Below are 23305 nucleotides of genomic sequence, written 5' to 3' on the forward strand. Positions count from 1 at the left end.
GTATCATGCAATATTTAAGACCTGTAAATACCTTAAATGATGCTCTCTCTCTCTACTTAGTTAATATTAAAACATAACTTTCCTAAGTTCATTTTTGGGTTTGATCTTCCCAATTTTTTCTCAAGCAATTGAAGTGCAATAACAAGAAGTTTTCTTATCATGGGACGTTTTAGGAATACATCCCTTGAGGAATTCTATTTAAAAAAACATAAATAAGCCCTAGCCAGTTTGGCTCAGTGGATAGAGTGTCGGCCCTCAGACTGAAGGGTCCTGGTTCGATTCTGGTCAAGGACACATACCTCAGCTGCAGGCTGGATCCCTGGCCCTGGTCAGAGCATTTGTTTGAGGCAACCAATCGATATGTCTATCGTACATTGATGTTTCTCTCCCCCTCCCTTCCTCGCCAATGGAAAAATATCCTCGGGTGAGGATTAACAACAACAACACCACCACCACCACAAAGAGCTGAAAAAATATATATAAAAGCTTATCTTTTTGCTGACATAATTTTTCTCCATATATACAACTTCTTATGCAATAAAGTGTTTATAAAACTTTAATTTTCTACACTGTTGAGTAAAAAAAGGACTCACGCCTACTTGGAACACAGCAGTTATCTTGGAGGCTCCATTTTTGTTTTATTTTTCCAATGTGGTCCTTGTTAGGTTGTATTTCTCAAACTGATCATAAGGTGTTGATGATACAAGTATCTGCCTTCACAACCTAGGCAGTTGCTGACAGCTAGTTATCAAAAGACATCACCATTTTACAACAGGAACTCAACACAGAAGGCATGATGGAAAGTCATTTTATTTTTCCCCAGATAAATTTTAAAATAAAAGCTTTTAATGGAAAACTTCTAGAACTGCCATGTCACCCTGAACGCCAGCGACACTGTCTTTCATACATGTAGGAAGCCGGGTCCGGGCCCAGTCAGTACACACATTACTCCATGGCCCTTCCAGTTTTGCATGTACAAAATTGTCTGCTATTTTGCTGTAGTAAATAGCAACATAATTTAAAACTTTCATGTCTCCTATGTGACACCTAAAATCCAGTCCTATTTATTAATACAGTTAGAAAAATAAAAGCCTTAAAAAATTCATGGTATGAGTTCACGGTGGTAATCACATAATCTCTTCAAATGTAAGATCATTTTTTACATTTCTACATAACAACCTTCAGGTTTAATTTGAAAGGCTTAAGACGAACTCTAGTAGGACTGTTAAGTCGATGTACATATCAATTATTTGACTTTTACTTGTCTTGAGAGAGTTAATTTCCATTGTCCACTGAATGAATGCCTTTCAAATATTAATAAATATATTACAGTATTTACAAACATTCTTATCTACTCTGACACTGGTAGACAGTTAAGCCATGGGGAAGAAAACAAAGATCTTCCAACAGGGTGAGTTCATGAGGTCTGGGACCAAAGCAGCGGGTGGGTGCTTGAGCCTGGAGGGGGTCAGGGTGAGAGTTAGAGGTGGGATGTGCGCAGGGAGGGCTGCTCAGGGGTGCGTCCAAGCTCTAAGACACATCAGGCTCCAAGTGAGACCAGCTGGCCAACAACAGTTTTATTGTTGTTGGATCAGAAGTAAATGCCAAAGAGCTGGAAACCAGGACAAAGAGGAACACTGTAAAGTATGTTATTTTAGTAGAAAGAGGAGGAAGAGAGACCTAAGGTCAGCCTAAGGATTGTAAGACCACACTCTACAAGCTGTTGGTGAATTGCTCTCTGGAAATTACCTAATTTAGTGGAGGTGTTTGGTACATGTCATGGATAGGAAAGGATTAAATGCAAGAAATTATTTTGGCAACAAAAAGTGATACTAATTTGATTTCTGTAATTTTAACTATATCATGTGCTGTTTCCTTACACTGCTTTCTGCAAATTGTCTCATGCAGATATATCATCCATGTAACCTCTTTAATGCAATAATGCTGTTGAAGAATTTATATTGCAATGCTCTGGTATAAGGTGATCATAATGCCCAAATCCGCCCATATGAAGAAGTCAAGTCAAAGATTCTGATGTGCTAGGTATTTGCCTTGTGAACGAAATGATCATTTTGGGGGTTTGGTTTCTTATGTTTAACTAACAACATAACCTGGGATAGTGTGTCATTCTGTTAAAAGACACACTATCCCAGGTCATATCAAATACCACTCCCTCTGCCTGGCACCTCTCCTGGTAGTCGTTTAGAGGCCTAGGCTCAGGCCTTCAAAGGGTGTGGCTCCCACCAGACCATCTGGGGTAGAGTTCAAATAGTCCCTTGGAAAATTTTATAAATGAAATTCACCCAATATAATGTGTAAAGCTCTTAGACAAGAGTCTTTAAAATAATTTAAACATTTGCATAAATCAGTAAGGGTTCTCTGGTGGCCCACTTTACATGCAAATACAGACAAACTGTTAACATGCATTATTTTAGTCAACTGGTAAAATTTATTTCAAAAGTAATTTTAAGCCATTTACTAAATTGTAAACTTCAATCCATTAAGAACTACTACCAGAGCAGTTTTGAGGTATTACTGTTAATTTAATATAGAAATGTTACTACATTTTTATGTGGAATGAAGTGTGACTGCCATGCCTTTTATTAAATGGTGCTGTCGTAGTGTTGACTACAGACGTGTCTTACAGCTTTTAGGAAATTATTGTGCATGTGTATTAACTGACTTTCAAACATTAATGGCAATTTGATTGGTTGGTCATTTCTAAGCATACCAAAATCATAAAGTATAGTCCATGGTATGGGCCAAACAAGAGAAATTTCAGGTATACAATGTTGTCCTCCAACCTACCTTCATCAAAAGCCCACCCCACTTGCTCAAGTTGTTTACAAGGAAAACTTGTGCAAAAAGCATCCAAAAAGACTAACAGCAGGTTATCTTGTAATTTAAAAAGAACTAGACAATGTTGTTGTTTTTTTCAACTTCATTTATAAAAATAAATAAATTTTAGTTTGAGACCTTAGGTACCAAATTGTGGCTTGATTTAGTCATGGTGCCTAGACTATAAAGCTATGGAAAACAGAGTTGAAAATGCATGAGCTCCAGCTCATTCCCAGTGTGGCCGATAGCTGGCACCCTATGCTGTTACAACCCTTTTTATAGTTAACTTGTTGACAAACGTTTAGTCTTCTTGTCCTACAAAACTTTAACTCCTAGGTCTCCAATATAAAACTACAAGTAACCACAGTACATGTAAGATAGGGAATGAAAACCTGTCACGCACTCCAAGAGACACTGGTCCATTGCATTGGGGCAAACACAGCAGCTCAGAGGAAATGGCCATCCCCTCGGGTGGACAGCTGATTCAGATGTTTTGCACTAAAATGTAGGCATGAAGTCCCTCCTGCAGTCTTTATCTCAGAGCAGCAATAATTTAAAATCAGTGTGACAGTAGGAGCAAATCCTTCTAGGCTTTGTGCTGTGAGATGCTAAGTAGCGGGCCCCACCCCCACACATGTGGTGAGCGGCAGGGCTCCGGTCACTATGTACATTAGATAGGAACACTGTCAGGTGGAAGTGCCAATATGACTTACTGCTTAGAACTGTGCTAACATCGACACCTTTGTTAGGCTGATTTCTCACATGAGAAGATTTTTACCTTAGTCAGAAAATTATATGAGGAACAGTAAGGAACTGAACTAAGGAAAAAGTTTCTAGCCTCCAAATCTACACACACACACACAAAAGCAAGTTTCAAATTATTGTCCTCTCAGTGCAAACGAGCAATTGGCTGACCTGTCACATATCATCAATTGATATGAACACAGCATTCAGTCTGTGGAACAATGTGATGCAGCAAAAACTTGATCTAATGCAAATCAAGCCTATTAACTAAAGCCCACAGGCAAGGAGAGACAGTCCAGCTCAGTGTTCTCCCGTGCTAGCGCCGACACTGAACACAAAAGCAACTGAAAGGCACAGGGCTCAGATTTCATTGATAGTCCTCTCTGAAGGGCAGTACTCTGAGGGGCCTGGTGAGGACATATAGAAAGACTGTGTTTTCCTTTTTAATCGGGCTCTTTTGTTGGCCAACACCAGGCTACGCCGACTTGAACTGATGATTTCCGAAATAAACTTTTTGCAGTCTACACACACCTCCATAGTACTCCAGTCCTCCATTAACTCTTTGGGAAACTGTAGTTCTTCATCTGATTTGTCCACAGACTTAGATTTTGAGGAGAACCTGGAATAAAACAAAACGTTTAAAAGATCCAGAATTATTACTCATAGTTGTATTGCAATACTAAAAAAAATAAGTGCAAAAAAAGAAAATTTGTTGCAAAAACATTATGGAATGGTGAGTGATTTAGTCATGTCATGTTCTTGCAAAGAATTTCTAAATGGAGAAAAGGTTCAAAATATTAAAAAAATAAACAAAAATCACATCATCTCACTTATATGTGGAATCTAACAAACAAAATAAACTGGTGAACAAGTAGGTCCAGAGCAGTGGTTCTCAACCTTCCTAATGCCGCGACCCTTTAATACAGTTCCTCATATTGTGGTGACCCCCAACCATAAAATTATTTTCGTTGCTACTTCTTAACTGTAATTTTGCTACTGTTATGAATCGTAATGTAAATATCTGATATGCAGGATGTATTTTCATTGTTACAAATTGAACATAATTAAAGCATAGTGATTAATCACAAAAACAATATGTAATTATATATGTGTTTTCCGATGGTCTTAAGCGACCCCTGTGAAAGGGTCGTTCGACCCCCAAAGAGGTCGCGACCCACAGGTTGGAGACCCACAGGTTGAGAAACGCTGGTCCAGAGACATGGAAGCACAGAACAGACTGACAGATCTCAGAGGGAAGTGGGGGATAGGGGGTGGGAAGAGATTAATCAAATAACGTATGTACATATATGCATAACCCATGAACACAGACAATAGTGCAGTGAAGGCCTGGGTGGGGCGGAGCTGGGTGGAGAGGGTAAAGGGAGGGAAAGAAACCAGGAAACATGTTTTATTAAGAAATAATACTGATTGGCGAGGATGTGGAGAAAAGGGAATCCTCATGCACTGTTGGTGGGAATGCAGATTGGTGCATTGTGGAAAGCAGTATGAAGTGTCCTCAAAACATTAAAAATGGAACTGCCTTATGATGCAGTGATTCTTCTTCTGGGAATTTATCCGAAGAAACCCAAAACTCTAATTCGAAAGAATATATACCCCTATTTCACTGCAGAGTTATTTATAATAGCCAAGCAAGATTTGGAAGCATCCCAAGTGCTCATCAGTAGATGAGTGGATGAAAAAGCTGTGCTATATTTACACAGTGGAATACTACTCTGCCTTGAAAAGGAAGAAAATTTTACTCTTTGTGACAGCATGAATGGACCTAGAGAACATTATACTAAGTGAAATTAACCACTCAGAGAAAGACAAGAACCATGTGATCTCACTCATATGTGGACTTTAATGAACAAACTGAACTAGCAAACAAAATAAATAAATTTTAGTTTGAGACCTTAGGTACCAAATGGTGGCTTGATTTAGTCATGGTGGCTAGACTATAAAGCTGGCCTGACCTCCTTCCACCTTACTTAAGGACCAGCACTAACCTTACTCTTACTCTGCATCAAATGCAAAGGGATTGATACTCAGGCAACTTTTTTTTTTCTTTTAAATTGCCAGCTCTTGGCATAAAGCTTCATTTCTGCCTTTACAATAGAAAACTAAATTGCAGACCATTGTAAACATAGGATTAAACAGATTTTCTTTCAAACTAAAGAAGGAAAGAAAGATTAAACTATTACATGCACGTTTTCAACTCCACTGAAAACAAGAACAGATTTAAAGATGACTTTTAAAGGACACACAAAAGTAATTATTTCTAAAGGGAACACACTGAATGGGAGAACATATTTGCCAATGATACATCTAATAAGGGGTTATCTCCGAAATATAAAATCAAAAAATGGGCAAAGGACTAAACAGACACCTCTCCAAAGAGGACATACAAATGGCCAAGAGACATGTGAAAAAATGCTCAATGTCACTAATCATCAGAGAGATGCAAATTAAAATGACAATGAGATACCACCTTACACCTGCCAGAATGGCTACCATCAATAAATCAACAAACAGCAAGCACTGGCAAGGATATGGAGAAAAAGGAACCCTAGTACCTTTTTCTGCTGGTGGGAATGCAGACTGGAAAACAGTGTGGAGTTTCCTCAAAAAATTAAAAATGGAACTGCCATTTGACCCAGTGATCCCTATTCTAGGAATATATCCTAAGAATTCCAAAACACCAATCAGAAAGTATATATGCACCCCTATGTTTATCGCAATGCTACTTATAATAGCTAAGATCTGAAAATAGCCCAAGTGCCCATCAGTAGATGAATGGATAAAAAACCTGTGGTACATTTACACAGTGGAATACTACACAGCTGTAAAAAAAGAAGAATCTCTTAACCTTTGAGACAACATGGAGGAACCTGGAGAGTATTATGCTAAATGAAAGAAGCCAGTCAGAGAAAGACAAGTAACACATGATCTTGCTTATATGTGGAATCTAATGAACAAAATAATCTGACAAACAAAATAGGTCCAGAGACATGGAAGCATTCAGTGGACTGGGGATTCTCAGAGGGAAGAAGGGAGGGAGGGAAGATATCAACCAAAGAACCTATATGCATCTATGCACAGCCCATGTATGCAGGCAGCAGTGGGGAGAGGAGGGTCAATGAAGGGGCAAAGGGGGGGTGGGTGGCTACAATACTTTCAATAATAAAGATACATTTAAAAAATACAATATAGGAAAAAGTAATTATTTTTAAAAAATAAACTATGAGAGTAAAGTATCCTTCAAGTAGCTAACCACTATCCCTTGACAAGTTACCTTTCGGAAGTTTTGAAGATTTGTGTGCAATTCAAAACTATATTAAAATCAACCAACCAACCAACCAACCCACCCACCCACCCAAACCCTCTGGAGCCAAAACCCTGCCACATCACCACAGTCCTCAAAAGGAGCATTCTTCTTTCCCAAAGAATGCTCTGAAGATCCAGGCCTCTTGCTCACCTGGCAATGCTCCGAAGTGGCCGCTGGTGGCTGGTGGAGGGTTTTTCTGGCCTCACAGAACTTTCCCCTCTTTGCGAGGCAGAAGGTCCCAATGAAAAGATTGGAAGAGTAGAGTATGGCTTGGATGGCAGCCGCATCTATTATCCCAAACAGAACTGAGAATGAGCAGTACTGTTAAAAAGGCAGTCTACTAAAATTACTATTACGTTATGATGTCACCAAGCGTAGCTTACCTTTTTGCAACACTGTGAGCACACGGGCCTGCATACAAAATCAAAAGTATTACTTAGCATGATGCCACAGATGTGACAGGAGAGTTAGAGAAGCCAACGGCTGCATGTTGTCAATTTCTACAATAAATTGCAAGAACTCTCTGGTTCTTCTATCAGAATATAACAAATTGATACAACTGTGGATTGCCAAAAAGATAATCAATCTGTAAAACTTAACTCTTACACTGTTTCCTATAGAAGGATCAACTTACATCTGTAATTTTCTTATTTGTCTATCCAAGGGTCATATGACAATCATACCTATTTTTTTTTCTGTTCAAAAATGACACATTATTATTAGAATGATCTTGGTTATGTAAAAGAAATAAATGCAGAGAAACATTTTCAAGGTCTAACACTAAATAATTGTTTGATCCACTCTTTTGAAGAAATCAGTATTCCTAACCCATAAACAAAGCACAATGTGATAATAGATTATTTTTAATGTTGTTTCTATGTAGAAAAATAATGAAACAATGAAGTTAACGGGTATTTCTTTGACTATTGTCATCAATTACAGAACTAACTGTCATCAATTAAAGAAACCTTACCTCTTACAGAACTGACAGGTATAAGACCAGGTGAAGAAGGAAAATCTCCTGGTTCGGCAACAAAAGCAAAGCTAAAAAATACAAATGTAAAAGGAGAAAAACAAAAAAAAACCATCGACAATAGTTAATTTCCTAATTTACATGGTTTAATACATTTTATATTTATACATTGGGGAAGTTTAGTACACAGAAGGAAGAGAATTCACAAACCCTGTTTTTATGTTTGGCTCTGTGATAATTATAACATGGCTCTGTATTTAATCTTATTCTACTTTTAAAAGGTAGTAAAAGGCCACAGCTCCCTAGAGTTGACCATCATGGAAGCAATTGGAAGAAGGTTCTAAAAAATTCTCCCCAGTATAATGACTAAATGCAGACATGGTTTTATGAAGGCATAACATTATTTATTATGGTTGTTTTAAACTCCCAGAGGTTTGATTTCTAAGGGAGAAAATATTCACTTTGGTGCGCAAGGCAGAACACGAACTGACTTCTGGAGAATAAGCCTCTTACCTCCTAAACTCCCCTAAAAGTCCTGCACCATCTGGCTAGCAGACAGCTCCCTCAGGAGACCATGCCTGTGACTGACCGTTCTGCTACCCCTGCTGATCAATCGACTTGAAACAGCTCTACCTTTCCTTTTTTCAGGGCAGTGTAGACATCTTTATATTGTTGGTATTTTTCCAGCTCTGCCTTCACCAGGACCTGACGAATATGCATCACCTCCTCCACAGTAAGAGCTAGGCATTCCACTGGGTAGCAGAATTCCTCCTGAAATTCAAAATTCCACATGAATAAGAAACTCCCACCCCCTTTTCCGGCTTTGCAAAATTTCCCACCAGATCAGACACCTGGTTAGTAGCTTCTGAGAAGAAAAGAGGTCCCAGTGAACACTGGAACAGAGCTGGCTTACTCTGGGTACCACATAATTTCTAATTATACCAAGATAACAGATGGCAGAAAATGTCTGGGGACCATGTGAAACACTATAGCTTACTGAAGTTTCCAAAAAAAAAAAAAAAAAAATGAAAGCCCCTCGCTATGTATCTATGCTGTGAAATCTTGAAAAAAAAATGTGTTATTCTATAACTAAATGTATGTCAGTTATCTCGTATGATTATGCAAAGACGTTATTTAGTGTTGTGTTGATACTATATGCTAATAGATAAATAGCAAATAAAAAACATTGGTACTATTTTTAAAACTGGTTGGTGGTACCCAGAATAGCCAAGAGAAGGTGGTTAGTAATTTATACTGAGAAGCACAGTGGTAAGTTACATCAGCACACCTTGAAAAATCCTAATGGCGTGAGTGGAGCTAGAACATTGGTGCAGTTTACAGCCAGAAGGCAATCTCTACTGCTCCACAGTTCTCCAGATTTCTATTATGACTTTTAAACAACTACTGAATGCAGAGTCAGCATTGGAAAGATGTGGGGAAAAATCAGAATAATTTCACAATAAATATTTATGTTGACTGTCTTATGTTAATAGTTTCCCCAAAAACAGCTGAGGAAGATGTTGATGTAACTGATCCCACTGAATAAAGAGCCTCACACCCATCTGCTCCCCATCCGGCCTGCTCTTGATTGGTGGATCCAATAGAAAGACAGAACAGTCTTGTGCATTCGCACCCTGCCAGGCCTCACAAGGGCCATTGTGGTGTAGTGACACTGAAACTTAGTGTTCTCAGTACAAACACATTATAATTCACTCCCACACACACAATAGCACTGGTCACAGGCATTCTGGAATCAAACAAGCCAAGTGGGAAAGCACATGACCATGAATGCAGTTTAACATTCAGTTCTGTCTTTCAATCAGAGAAAAACAAAAACAAATCTAGGTTGCAAACTTGACAAACATTAGCATTTACTAAAAAAAAAAAAAGTAGTTTGAAGAACTACGGATTCTTACTAACCGTCAATACCAAATCGTCTCTGTTCAAGCTAACTTAAGAAAGACTAAATTTGCTTAATTGTGTTTTGGAAAAAATCCTGCAATTGAATTTTTAAGATGAAGAACTTTGAATCTGGAGGCTGGGAAGATAGATTGTTCAGAGATTATATCATTTACTCTAAATGTCTAAAATACTTTTTAAAAAATCACCATCACATAATGTTCTCTTTCAATGGGAAAAGCTTTCAAAGACAATAAGGTTAAGCATGTTCAATATCTACTCTGTTTTGCTCCACCCTGAGAAAAGCGTAGTGTCAAATGGGACAAGGCACTGAGTCGGTGAAGGTTCGGACTTTAAGCTGCACTAGGTGAGTACTGTTGGCTGCGCACATCCGAATGACAGCTTTTCTGAGCTTTGAACGTACTTCATGGAACTTTTCCTATGGTAATTTTCATTCATCAGTTATACGTGTGACTGCAGTACATCTTCTGATAGCTAACTCTGTGACAAAACTGTTGACTTGGAACAAAATAATGTATAAGTCTAGCAAATAACTATATAATCTCTACTGAGATTTGTTGTTGTGCCCCCTAGAAAGATGGCAAATAGTGCCAATTTAATTAACTTTAAACTTGGACGCCTGGGCTGGTAAATATTTCTGGCAGACGGGATCCTTTTTCTCTGCAAGGGTTCACTAGCACATGCAATAAACCTGACAACCTGGACTGCTCTCTCCCTAGTCTTAAGTCACATAAGGGCTTAGTCGAGCAGACTTTCAACCTACTGCTTTGAACCACATGCAAATCCAGTACTTCACAAGGAAATAATAAGAAATTGTGGATTTTATTTGTGTTTCTTTTCTTTTAAAAAATTTCAAGTAGATTAGCCTTTAGTAAGATAATTTCCATCAGGACAAATGCTAATGTTTTAATTCTGGTGCTTTCCCAAGGACAACAAAACTTTAATGCAACATGAAAGAAAAAATAGAGTCACGAATACTTTTCACTTTAAAAAAATATTGGTTCAATATCCCCAAAGCCAAATTAAACCTAAACAGATCTTGCTGAGATACTAATGCTCCAAACATAAAGAGCACTTTCCCCACGGTGACAGTGGCTGGTCACTCCTACAGCAAGCACTAAGCTCATTTTCATGGTGGAACGTGGACTATATGGACTAGATCAGCACAACTCTAATTCTCCAGTTTCTTTGTACTTCAAAATGACTCTCAAATTTAGGAAAGGGAAGCTGAATCTTAAAGTGTTTTAATAATGATTACAATATGTTATAGATGCAGATGTGCCTTTAGAATTTACTTTTACGTACGTCACAAAGTTTTTGTTGAAGATTTTGGTTATTTTTACCATTCAAAACTGGTTAGAGCCCCACCAATGAGGCTCAATGGTTGAGCATTGACCTTTGAAACAGGAGATCATGGTTCAGTTTCAGGTCAGGGTACGTGCCCGGGTTGCAGCCCCAATAGGTGGCGTGTAGGAAGCAGCCAATCAATGATTCTTTCTCATCATTGATGTTTCTCTCTCTCTCTCCCCTTCTCCCTTCCTCTCTGAAATCAATAAAAATATATTTAAAAACAAACAAAACAAAACAAAAAACAGGTCAGAGTTCGGCAGCACAGAAATTAGAGAGCAAAATGTATAATTTGGTTACTGAGCCACAGAGAGAAATGGGAATAGTCATATTTTATATCATGCTATTATAAAAAGCTTCATAAGTAGCAGATACTTAAAAATTGTCCAAAATAATATTTGAGTTTTTAAACTAAATAAAAATAGCAACTACTAAATTTATTTGTTCTTTCCTTTTTTAAAGTTTAACTTTAAAACGCTAAGTGAATTCTTTGCCTAAAGTAATATGTGAATTTAGTATACATATATGTGTGTTTGGGGAGGATGAATAATAAAAATAAAAATGTTGAAAGATCTTCAATAATAGCAGTAGGAGTGACAGGAGTTAAAATGTCACTCCTGCACTTAACCATCTGCCCAAATGACAGATCTGAAAATAGGAAAAGGTCAGAGATTTATCTTATGTTTCATGACAAATAAACAGGGAAAGGGATTTGTTGTTTCTCATTCACATTCGCAGTTTCCTTTCTAAATCAAGGGTAATAAAGAATAACAAAGAAACCAGCTGCTGGCTCACTGGTTCAGTGAAGGCGTGTTTAGGAAATAAGGGACCCTGTGTCAGGTGCAACAGCGAGGCTGCCACCAACACTGGTCAGCAGCAGGCATCACACTGGGTGGGGAAGCCTCACGAGGTCCCAGGCTTTTCATTTCACTGGGGTTTGGAAATGATTGTACTTTCTTTTAAAAATACACTCTATGAAAACCTCAAAAATAATAATAAAATGCAAGATTACTTAAAATAGCTAAAATAACCAGAGCAATAAAAAGGAAACTTAAAGTTTCTCTTTACAGAGAAGGGGGCTATCATAAAACCCATATAACAGCCTGACCATCACAACACAGCTGTGTGAACGGTGCTGGGGACGAGGAGAGTCTGAGGTCAGGGGAACACGTGCGATGGGGGGCAGGGAGTGTGGGACACAGGCAGTGACAGGGCTCTGTGGGAGGCAGACTCTCCTCGGATGGCAGCGAGGCCCTGGGTGAAAGCACAGGCTCTCAGGGGGCTCCTGCCCCTGGAGACGGGGGCAGCATTCCTCCTGCTATAAAACTGGGTCACTCCAAGAGACAAACACTCACAGGTCCCTCGAATCTGATGCTGCATTTTGAGTTTGTTGTCCTTTCAAAGTTATTTTCCTCTCAACTGAGATCATAGTGTGATCTATGCATCCTACAAATGATTGGAATCAATGATCAGAAGCAAAGTGCCCATCTACGCTGTTAATTCTTGCAGAGTGCAGGAGTTCAGGTATTGCTGTCAGAGATAGAGCAAAATAATTCCCAGAACCAGCAGAAAGAGGCCAACCTTTGAGGATTTCCACCTGCTGGTAAGAGCTCTCTCACATAGATAATACATAGCCCCTGCTACCCCAAACATGGCTGCTTCAAAAGGATGAGAGCTGAGCAGAGAAGCTGTTTGTATGGTAGAAAAAAGTGGTCGGAAAGGCGTCCACGGCCATACACTGGTTATCCTAGGAACCTGAACAACAGATAAGGGGAAAAGAAAATGGCAGGGGGAAAAGAAAAGGAGAAAATAATGCTGAACGTGAATGACCTACAAATAGTGATTACAGAGCATGAAAGAAAAACAGAACAAAACAAAACCACCACAAAGGATGTTAATGGTAGATTCCATGCGTGTGTCCACACCAACATCTGCGCCCACATGTGTAAGTCGGCAATCAAATCACGAAGTCAATCCTAGAGAATCTCAAAGTTTATACAGCAAAGACCTGAACTTCAAATTTCCTAACAGGTTGTCTGGTGAACACTGAGTTTCCTAAACCAGGCTCGCTGGGATGCAGGACGGGGCAACTGCCGCTGTGCCAGCTGTGCTGGAGAGAGTGTGGGAGTGTTGCTCCCCTGGGGAAGGCTCTCAAGACAAGCAGCCTTTCGTTTAGATGGGCAATCACCTTCAATCATTTGACCAATGATGGACAAAAAAATTACATTTTAATACATCCTAAGGAAAGGGAGGGAGATACAATAAAAATAATAACAACAAAGACATTTCTGCCATTTTCAGTAGAGGGATTAGAAATACACAATGATTGTTTCCAAAATATAGCTAAGATTTTAAATGAGCATACTTTAAAAACAATACTTATCAAGCTAGAGGGTACTACACACAGAAGTGCGACTTGATGGATTTCCTGAGATAAGCTACCAGCAAGAAAAGTCATTACTTGACCCGGATGTTATTTCGTCTCAGCTGGTGCGTAGAGGTTCTTAGAGGGAATGTAGTTCTGTGTGGAACCTGAGCACCCAATGCAATGACTTTCACTGAGACCCTTAGTGATTGCAGACTGGTTTTACTTTGCTCTTTTCCCCACAGAAAAACCCAACTCACAGCCCGGCCACCACACTCTGAGAGTTCCCCTTTGCCAGGAAGTATACTTCATGGGCTCTTGATGTGGACTGATAGTCTTTCTTGGCAAAGCTGTTATTACTACCTGAAACTCCTTCATAGTTGATCTGATGGTTGATTGATAATTTTAAAATTTAAGTCTAACTTCAACAATGATGTCTTATGATATGATCACAAGGCAGGGACACACCTACAGGATAAACTGGCTTCTAGGAAAAGCCATGTGAACAGAAGAATCGCCTAATTATCAGACTTGTAAAAAATAACCACTAAGGACTTCCCTCTTACATGTTTTTTAAGTTGTGACAGTAACTGTATATTTTGCTAAAGCAGTAACTTGTTCATATTAACGAAAGTCTTCAGATTTTAAAGTTTGAACCTGTCTAGGTAGAGTTCTGTTTTCCTGCTATATTTAATCAAATATCAGTGTTTTGGTGACTATTTAAGAGGAATTCTGTCAAGAATTGCCATAAAATCATTAATTCTTTAGTTGTATCGTTTGGGAGCAGAGATGACTGATCAAATTTCAACATTGTAAGCTCTGTTCAAACTTAGTATCTTCACAATAACCACACTCTATTCCTCTACTTGGAATGATACATCACAGCCTAAAAATATGGACTAAGCATATTCCAGTTTATTCATGAGTATCTGAAAAAAACGTTAGATGCTGGGTTGCCAGTGGGACTACTGACTGAAGCCTTGCACCTTGCCTGCACACATTTCTGAAGTTAAGTGGGACTACGAAAGAATCTCTGCAGACCTCCTTTGGCTGGTGATCTACTCTTCCTGGCAGGGCCTTGTGTCCCACGTCCCACTGTTCTGAGAAACGAGAGGCCCCTACATGAATCCAAGTCTCTGGAAAACAGCAAAAACTGTCAACCAGTCCAAACAGCAGCTTTGGCTCCAAAATATACTTGGAAACAGTGAATAATGGCTTTCAGTGAATCAAAGTTTTCTCCTGGTACTTGTGCTTAATAAACTAGTCTACTGTAGCTAAACTTTGTTGTTTTCATTATTAGTTTTAACAATTTTTAAGTAGATTAATATCTTTTGAAAGGAAGAAAACATTTCTTTAACAATTCATACTTTCAACCATGGATGTCTTCTGGGGGGCAAAAAGGTACTTTAAATGAACAGAGAATGGCCAGCTTTCATTTAGGTTGCTGTTAGGGTTGGTTTTCTTTAGGTACTAAAAACAGGTTATTTAAAGTTCGTTCTAACCTTTGGAAGTTTTTTCTCCTAATCATCATCTCAAGAAAGCTAACGATTCTAGGTCCCCTACCTGACCCTGCAGTTACTATGCAGTGTTTCCGTTACTTACAAGAGACCGGGAGCTCTGCTTGGACGGTGGCAGAAACTGTCTCACGTTGGTGGGCGTTTCCTTTTCAATGGAATGCCGTCTCTGGGGAGGCTGCCGTCTCTCTGGCTGGGGGGTTGATGATATGGGCAAGAATTTCGGAGGTGCTAGAGAAATGAATTAACTAAGTTAAAATGAATTTTCTTACTGTGAGGGCTGTTATAGAAGAATCTTTGCAAGATAAACTTGCTACAGAAATTGCAAGGAAAAAGCAAAAAATATTCAAATTCCTACCTAGAAATACAATATAAGTACAGTCTCAAATCTGTACATACAAATGCCCTCATGTTGTTTTCCACAGAATTTTGCAATTAAAGAGTTCAGGCATTATTCAACAAATCATGTAAAATGCGCATTTTGTATATCTAAAAGTCTCCCAAATCAAACCAAAATGCTTTAAAAAATATTTTTATTTTCCAATATTATTCTGTGTTAGTTTCAGATATACAGCATAGTGGTTAAACAATCATGCACTTTACAGAGCGACATTAACAAAGTTCTAGTCTTCCTTCCTTGGCATGCATAGCCACTCTCTAATTTTCCCTGATATGCAGCTGCTTTTGAATGTCCTAATGTATAATGTCTGGCTCTCAAAGGGGGAAAAAAACAGAAAAATGAAAGAAGGGGGTGCCGGCCTTTAGAAGCTTTGGGAGTCCCTGGAGCTGGCAGAGGGTAGCTAGCAGGAACGCAACAATGGCTGCCCACCTCTGGAGCCAGAGGCAGCCACCAGGCACAGCACTTGGTGACAGGTCCTTTTGGTCCACCCTGGCTAACGCGAGCTTTGTGCAAGCTGCTCCAGAAGAAGCAGCACACAACGGTCTGCCAGGGGCTGGGCGTAGAGGATGAGTAGCTGGTTCTATGCTGATAGCTGACTAGAATTAACCACAATTTACTACCCAAATCTTCCCCTGGAAGTTGCAAGCCTTCAACAGACTCGAGAGTTCCAAAAGAGAGCAAAGTCTGCCAGAGCAACTGTTGTCTGGAGCTACCTACTCCCTCCATCTTCCCAGAATCTTCTTCCTTAATATAAAAATTTTAATCCTTTATAAAATCTTATAAATAAAAATGTAATAAAAGCATTTAGAAGTCACTTAACCTTCTATTCTAAAATTATAAATTGCTTTTACTATTTACACATGTCCTGTGGGTATGAATATATAGATATGGAACATGTGTATATGTGTGTGGAGGGTAATAACAAGTGTGATTATTGGACTTCTTGCGTAAATTCAGGCAAGGAGGTAATTAATATAAAAAACACACACAGACAACTGACTTATTTCCTAGAACTGTTATCTGTAAACCCAAAGGTGACTGATCTAAGTTAAAAACCTGAATCCTGCTATTAGTTTAGCCTTACCTTAAATGTCACTCTAGGAATATACTGAATATTTTTGTTTTTGACTAGTGAAGTTCCAGGCTTAGTTCTTTATACCCCAAATAATTACAAGGCACTTTGGGATCCCCTACTCGAGGACAAGTGTGTTTTTAAGCTGTCTGATGCTAGTTCTTTGTGCCACAAATACTTACTCTTCCTTGTGGACACAGCCTCCAGGAATGGATCTTCAAGGAAGGAGGGAGACACACTGCTGCTGCTGGCTGACTTGTGCAGAGTCTCTTCCTGGGAAAGGAAAGAACAGAGAAATAGTGAGATTCCCTAGACTAATTAATAACATTTTACTGTTAGTGCTCTCCTGCTAAGTAATAACATTTTGCTATTAAATATTTATTTTAACACGAGACACCAAATTATAATGTAAAAAAAAAAAATCAAAGGAAGTAGAAGATGAACTAGACAGGATCTAAAATTAGATATTTTGGGTTTGTGTCCCAGCTTTGTCCCTTATTAGAGTGATGTGACATTTTGCAAGCTTCTTATCTTAATGTCATCATTTGTTTTTTTTAAAATAAATTTTTATTTTTCAATTACAGTTGACATACAATATCATATTAGATTCAGGTGTACAACACAGTAATTAGATTTATAACTTATGAAGTGATCACCCCGATAAATCTAGTACCCACCAGGCATTATACATAGTTATTACAATATTATTGACTATATTCCCTATACTGTACTTTACATCCCTGTGACTTTGTAACTATCAATTTGTATTTCTTAACCCCTTACTTTTTTCACCCAGCCCTCAACCTGCTTCTCACCTGGCAACCATTAAAATGTTCTCTGTAGCCCTACCGGGTTTGGCTCAGTGGATAGAGCTTCAGCCTGCAGACTGAAAGGTCCCAGGTTCCATTACGGTCAAGGGCATGTACCTTGGTTGCGGGCACATCCCCAGTAGGGGGTGTGTAGGAGGCAGCTGATCGATGTTTCTCTCTCATCGATGTTTCTAACTCTTTATCTCTCTCTCCCTTCCTCTCTGTAAAAAAATCAATAAAATATATTAAAATAAAATAAAGTGTTCTCTGTATCTATGAGTTTGATTTTCTTTTTGTTTGGTCGTTTGTTTTTCTGAGTCCACATGTAAGTGACACCACATGGCATTTGTCTTCCTCTGTCTGACTTATTTTCCTGAGCACAATACCTCTAGGTCCATCCACACTGTTGCAGATGGCAAGATTTCCTTCTTTTGTGGGGCTGAGTCAGACTCCATTGTATATATGTACCACTTCTTTATCCATTCATCTACTGATGGATACTTAGCTTGCTTACATATTTTGGCTATTGTAAATAATGTGGCAATGAACATGTGGGTATATATGTCTTTTCATATTAGAGTTTTGGGTTTCTTCAGATAAATACCAAGAAGTGAAACTGCTGGGTCCCTCTTTGTCTCTTGTTATAGTCTTTGTTTTAAAGTTTATTTTGTCTGGTTATAAGTATTGCTACCCCAGGTTTTTTGTTTGTTTTTTTCCATTTTCATGAAATATCTTTTTCCATTCCTTTACTGTCAGTCTGTGTGTGTCATCTGAAGTGAATCTCTTGTACACAGCATATGTAAGGTGTGTATTTTTTTATCCATTCAGCCACCTTACACCTTTTGATTAAATGCTTTAATCCATTTACATCTAAAGTAATTGCTGACAGATATGTAGTAATTGTATTTGATTATTTATATTTTTTATTCCTCTTTTAACTCCTCATGCTCCCCTTTCCTCTCCTCCTCCAAGAAGTCCCTTTAACATTTCTGTAATACTGGTTTGGTGCTGATGAACTCCCTTAGCTTTTTCTTGTCTGGGAAAATCTTTATCTCTCTTTTAATTTTAAATGATAGCTTTGCTGGGTAGAGTAATCTTAGTTGTAAGTTCCTTCTTTGAATATTTCATGCCAATCCCTTCTGGCCTGCACATTTTCTGTTGACAAATTAGCTGACAGTCTTAGGGGAGTCCCCTTGTAGGTAACATTGCTTTTCTCTTGCTGCTTTTAAGATCCTTGTCTTTAACCTTTGCCATTTTTTTAAAATTGATTTTTAGAGAGGGACAAAGGAAGAGAGAGAGAAATATCAATGGTAAGAGAGACACATTGAACAGCGCCATATGCGCACAAACTGGGGATCGAACTGGTAACCTAGGCATGTGCCCTGGCCAGGAATTTAATCCATGACATTCCAGTGCATGGGATAATGCTCCAAGCACTGAGCTACACTGGCCAGGGCAACCTTTACCATTTTAATTATGATGTGCCTTGGGGTGAGCCCGTTTGGCTTCATCTTGCATGGGACTCTCTCTGCTTCCTGGACTTGTATATCTATTTCCTTTGATAGGTAGGGAAGTTTTCTTTAAATAGGTTTTCAATTCCTTGATCTTTCTTTTCTACTTCTGGTACCCCTATGATACAAATGTTACTAAGTTCAATATTATTCTAGAGCAGCGGTTCTCAACCTGTGGGCCGCGACCCCTTTGGGGGTCGAACGACCCTTTCACAGGGGTCGCCTAAGACCATCGGAAAACACATATATAATTACATATTGTTTTTGTGATTAATCACTATGCTTTAATTATGTTCAATTTGTAACAATGAAAATACATCCTGCATATCAGATATTTACATTACAATTCATAACAGTAGCAAAATTAGTTATGAAGTAGCAACGAAAATAATTTTATGGTTGGGGGTCACCACAACATGAGGAACTGTATTAAAGGGTCACGGCATTCGGAAGGTTGAGAACCGCTGTTCTAGAGGCCCTTTAAACTATCCTCATTTTTTTAAATTTCTTTTTTGCTGTTCTAATTGGGTGTTTTCTGCCACCTCACTTTCCAAATCACTGATTCGATCCTCTGCTTCATTTAATCTACCATTGATTCCCTCTAATATATTATTCTTCATTTGTTATTGTGTTCTTCACTTCTGACTGATTCTTTTTTAAGTTTTCTATCTCCATTTTTTGGTTTCCTATCTCTTTGTTAAAATTCTCACTAAATTCATATACTCTTCCTCTAAGTTAACTGAACATCCTTAAAACCAATGTTTTGAATTCTGCATCTGACAGATTGCTTGTCTCCATTTTTTTGGTTCTTTTTCTGGAGTTTTGCTCTGTTCTTCATTTGGGACGTGTTTGTCTCCTCACTGTGACAGCCTCCCTGTGGTTGTTCTATGCATTAGGTAGAGCTGCAACATCTCCTGGTCTTGGTAGAGAGGCCTTATGTAGTAGGTGTTCTATGGGCCCAGTAGCACAGTCTCCCTCGTCACCTGAGCCGCGTCTCCAGCTGGGTCCCTCATGTGGGGTGTATGTGCCCCTTTACTGTAGTTGAGCCTTGAGGCATGTCAATGGAAGGGATTGATCCTCAGGCTGATTGGTTGTGAGGACTGGCCATGACTGTAGTGAAGGAGCAGCTGTGCAGGGGCTGACCCTATGGAGCTAGATTCACTTTAGCGGGGCCCTGATGCCGGCGAATCTGCCATTTGGGTGTGGTGTTTGTTGAGGTGGTTGTGTGATGCTCTGGTTGTGGTCTGGAAGCTGACCACTGGGTGCAATGGTTCTGGGGCCTCTTGGGTGGTGGAGGCCAAAATTAGCCACTGCCCGTGCCTTGCCTGGGGCCACATGGTGTGAGCTACAAAGGGATGTCCAGATGGATGCCACTCGTGCTGGGCTTGGAGGTACCGGCACTCTAACTACTGAACTCACCAGCCAGGGCAGTTTAGTTGTAATTTTGATGTGGTCATGGGAGGAGGCAAGTACAGCACTTACCTACTCTACCCATCTTGAACAGAACTCTTAGTTTCATCATTTTTAGAAGAGGGTATATATTGCCCTGGCCAGTGCTGCTCAGTTGGTTGGGCACTGTCCTGTGCACCAAAAGGTGCCGGTTTGGTTCCCGGTCAGGGCACATGTCCGGGTTGTGGGCTCGATCCCCAGTGGAGGGCATACAGCAGGAGGCAGCAGATCGATGTTTCTCTCTCACATTGATGTTTCTCTCTCTCTCTCTTCCTTCCTCTCTATCTAAAAATCAATAAAAATATATATTTTTTAAAATAAGAGGGTATATAATACCATCTTGCCTAGTATTATTGGAAAGATCAAATGAGATACTGCATTCTAAAAGCTTAACACATTACCTGGTCTATAATAAATGGTGGTTAATATTTTTATTAGGGGGATATTTAACACATTTATAACAGTAATAGACTGGGAACCCCACGAGGCTAGAGGCCATGTGTCTTACTCATTGCTATTACCTAGTATCAAATCCATCACTTAGTATATAATGAATAAACATTTTTTGAATAAATGGATGAAAATAAACATTCCATGAAATGCCATGATTGTAGAAAAGTGTCTACATTGTGCCAAATAAAATTTAAATTTCCATTACCAGTGAGAAAAGATCTTATTGGTTTATACTATACCAAAATGAAGTACAATACTTATTCATAAAAAATTTATTATCTACTCTATGATTGGGAATACACATTAACTATAAGGCAATTTATTTCCATAATATCTATAGTAAACTGATAAATACTTTTAAATATAGAAGAAAATCAGGTTAATATAGTAATCTATGATTATGTAAGACAAATAGTTAATGAAAATTCTTAGACCTACTTAGTTAAGGTGACTTTAAGAATTAGCCATTCACTAAAAATTGGCCTCACCTAAAACCTACTGCTGAAAGCATTAGTTTCAAACAAGTTACAATTCAAAGGATCTTATCGAAGAACAGAAGAAAACAAGACTGTGTAAACCACACGGTTCAAACAAAGAAGGCTGGGACAGTGACCTCCACGCTCTTGATACCATGAAAAACAAATCAAGCCATGTAAACAAATCTTCAACCTCAGAGTCATACAAATCTCCAGAAAAGCTATCAAACAACTAGCATGACCTCCTTCTGCTTATGGAAGGTCAAAAGGAAATAAAAGTCAAGAGTTTTTCTTAGGAAACGAAAAAAAAAAAAAGTCATTACAGCACTTTCCAAATAATTATGAGGTGGGTGCTACCCTGATTTAAACAGCAGAAATCAGCCCCCTGCCTCACATACTTCAGCCCACCTTCCCAAGAAACATTTTTAAAGCCTAATTTCACAGAACTCAGAGGTATGTCCACACCTTTCACCCTCCTCTTCTTTACGGATTTGAATTCTCCCACTATGAACAGCCAACCTGTCCTAGGGCAGGTGGGGTAAATACAAGCCAGTTTGTAGGAGACAGAAAAAAATGTGGGGATGCTGACCAAAACATATTTCTAGAAATAGTTTGAGAAACAGTTCAAAGCAAAAATGTAGCATAGTTACAATAGTTTTGTTATTTATAATTCCCAAATAAGGGACTGGTTAAATAAAATATGGTAAACTATTATGAAGGAATACCACACAGATATTAGGCATCATGTTGGAAAAGGTTATTTAATGAGATGGGGAAATGCTCATGATATATATATATATTTTTTTTAATAAAAACCACGGGTTAGTTCTACTTCTGGCAAAATGACAGGTTAGATAACCTATTTCTAAGGTCGAAAGTGGTTTCTGGGGCCAAGTTTAACAAATGGCCAAGTTTAATAACTAGGGAACTTTCAAAAGCTTGCAGTTAATGCTTATTATTTATTATTTAACTATTATTATTTAAATGTACAAAGCTGCCAGATAAGTCTTAAGAGATCTCAACAGACTGTCGAATCTCAGAGAAAAAGGGAGGGATCTGTGTTTTCTAAATGTTAAAGTTTAACATTTAGATATTTTAAAATTATATTTAGAAGTTTTAAAATTCTATATTCAGAAGAAAGGAACATAATAAGTATGTTCATTTAGTACACTTTTGACTAGTCTATCTTTAGTACTTAAAAATATCAATTTTAATTTGAAGAGGAAGGGAGAAAATGCTTAGTTCCAGGCCAGTGTCTAAGAACATTCACTTGTTCCATGAGTCTGAGACTTCCACTACCACTGACTAAGAAACCATGGCTCATCCAGGCTTAACTCAGCAGCCAGCAACAACGGTCTGAGTTAGCTGAAACCCCGCTCTAACACATCTCTTTTCAGCACCTTCTTGCTTTCTAATTTTTATTGTTAAAAGTATTACCTATGTCCCCCTTCTCTCCCCCCACTCCCTCCAGTCCACTCCCGCCCCCCACCCCAGGCCCTCATCACCCCACTGTCTGTGTCCATGGGTTATGCCTATATGCATAAAATCAGCACCTCATTTCTTGCTTCATATTTGAACTGATGATGAGTAGATGCTCAAAAATGGCCTCCCTCTGGTTAAAAGAATTGTATCTAGCAAATCATCTCAAGATTTGGATTTGGGACGCTAGCAGATCTTCAAAAAAAGGACAACCGAGAAGACTGTAGAGGCTGCCCATTTATCTTATGATGGCCAGGTACATAGCCTTGCCTCAAGAGATGAGTGGAGGAGGAAAAGAAAAGTTGTTAAAAATGGGTCAGTAGGTGAAGGAGGAGCACCCCTTGTCCTTCAGACCAGTGCTGTCCCACAGAGCTCCGCTGAGGGTGGCACTGTGGTCTGTGCCATCCAGTATGGCCACCACCAGCCACATGTGGCCACTGAGCACTTAAGAACTGGAACTGGAGAGTTTTAAATTTACTTAATTTTAATACATTTTAAATTTCAACAGTCACAGCGATTAGTGGTTACTATAGTGAACAGTACAGAGCTAGACAGTCTTTTAATTTCAATTGCTGTTCTCACAGGTTAGTATGAATTTATCTCAATATGCGAGTGTCTACTGGGTGTTAA

The 23305-nt window shown here is 38.8% G+C and overlaps 1 protein-coding gene across 1 annotated transcript in view; it reads right to left on the reverse strand.

Annotated features, from left to right (window-relative positions):
* Window positions 1-792: 792 nt before the first annotated feature.
* SPIRE1 (spire type actin nucleation factor 1) overlaps window positions 793-23305 on the reverse strand; it is an 85361-nt gene continuing 62848 nt past the window's right edge. The window contains exons 10-17 of the mRNA XM_023754266.1: window positions 16681-16771; window positions 15115-15257; window positions 12729-12902; window positions 8514-8651; window positions 7881-7951; window positions 7291-7318; window positions 7058-7194; window positions 793-4201 (exon numbers count right to left, since the gene is read on the reverse strand). Coding sequence (XP_023610034.1) covers window positions 3943-4201; window positions 7058-7194; window positions 7291-7318; window positions 7881-7951; window positions 8514-8651; window positions 12729-12902; window positions 15115-15257; window positions 16681-16771 — 1041 coding nt within the window. The 3' untranslated portion in view covers window positions 793-3942. The remainder of the gene's footprint in view (window positions 4202-7057; window positions 7195-7290; window positions 7319-7880; window positions 7952-8513; window positions 8652-12728; window positions 12903-15114; window positions 15258-16680; window positions 16772-23305) is intronic.

Source organism: Myotis lucifugus, unplaced genomic scaffold (assembly GCF_000147115.1).
Source record: "Myotis lucifugus unplaced genomic scaffold, Myoluc2.0 scaffold_58, whole genome shotgun sequence".
Taxonomy (NCBI): domain Eukaryota; kingdom Metazoa; phylum Chordata; class Mammalia; order Chiroptera; family Vespertilionidae; genus Myotis; species Myotis lucifugus.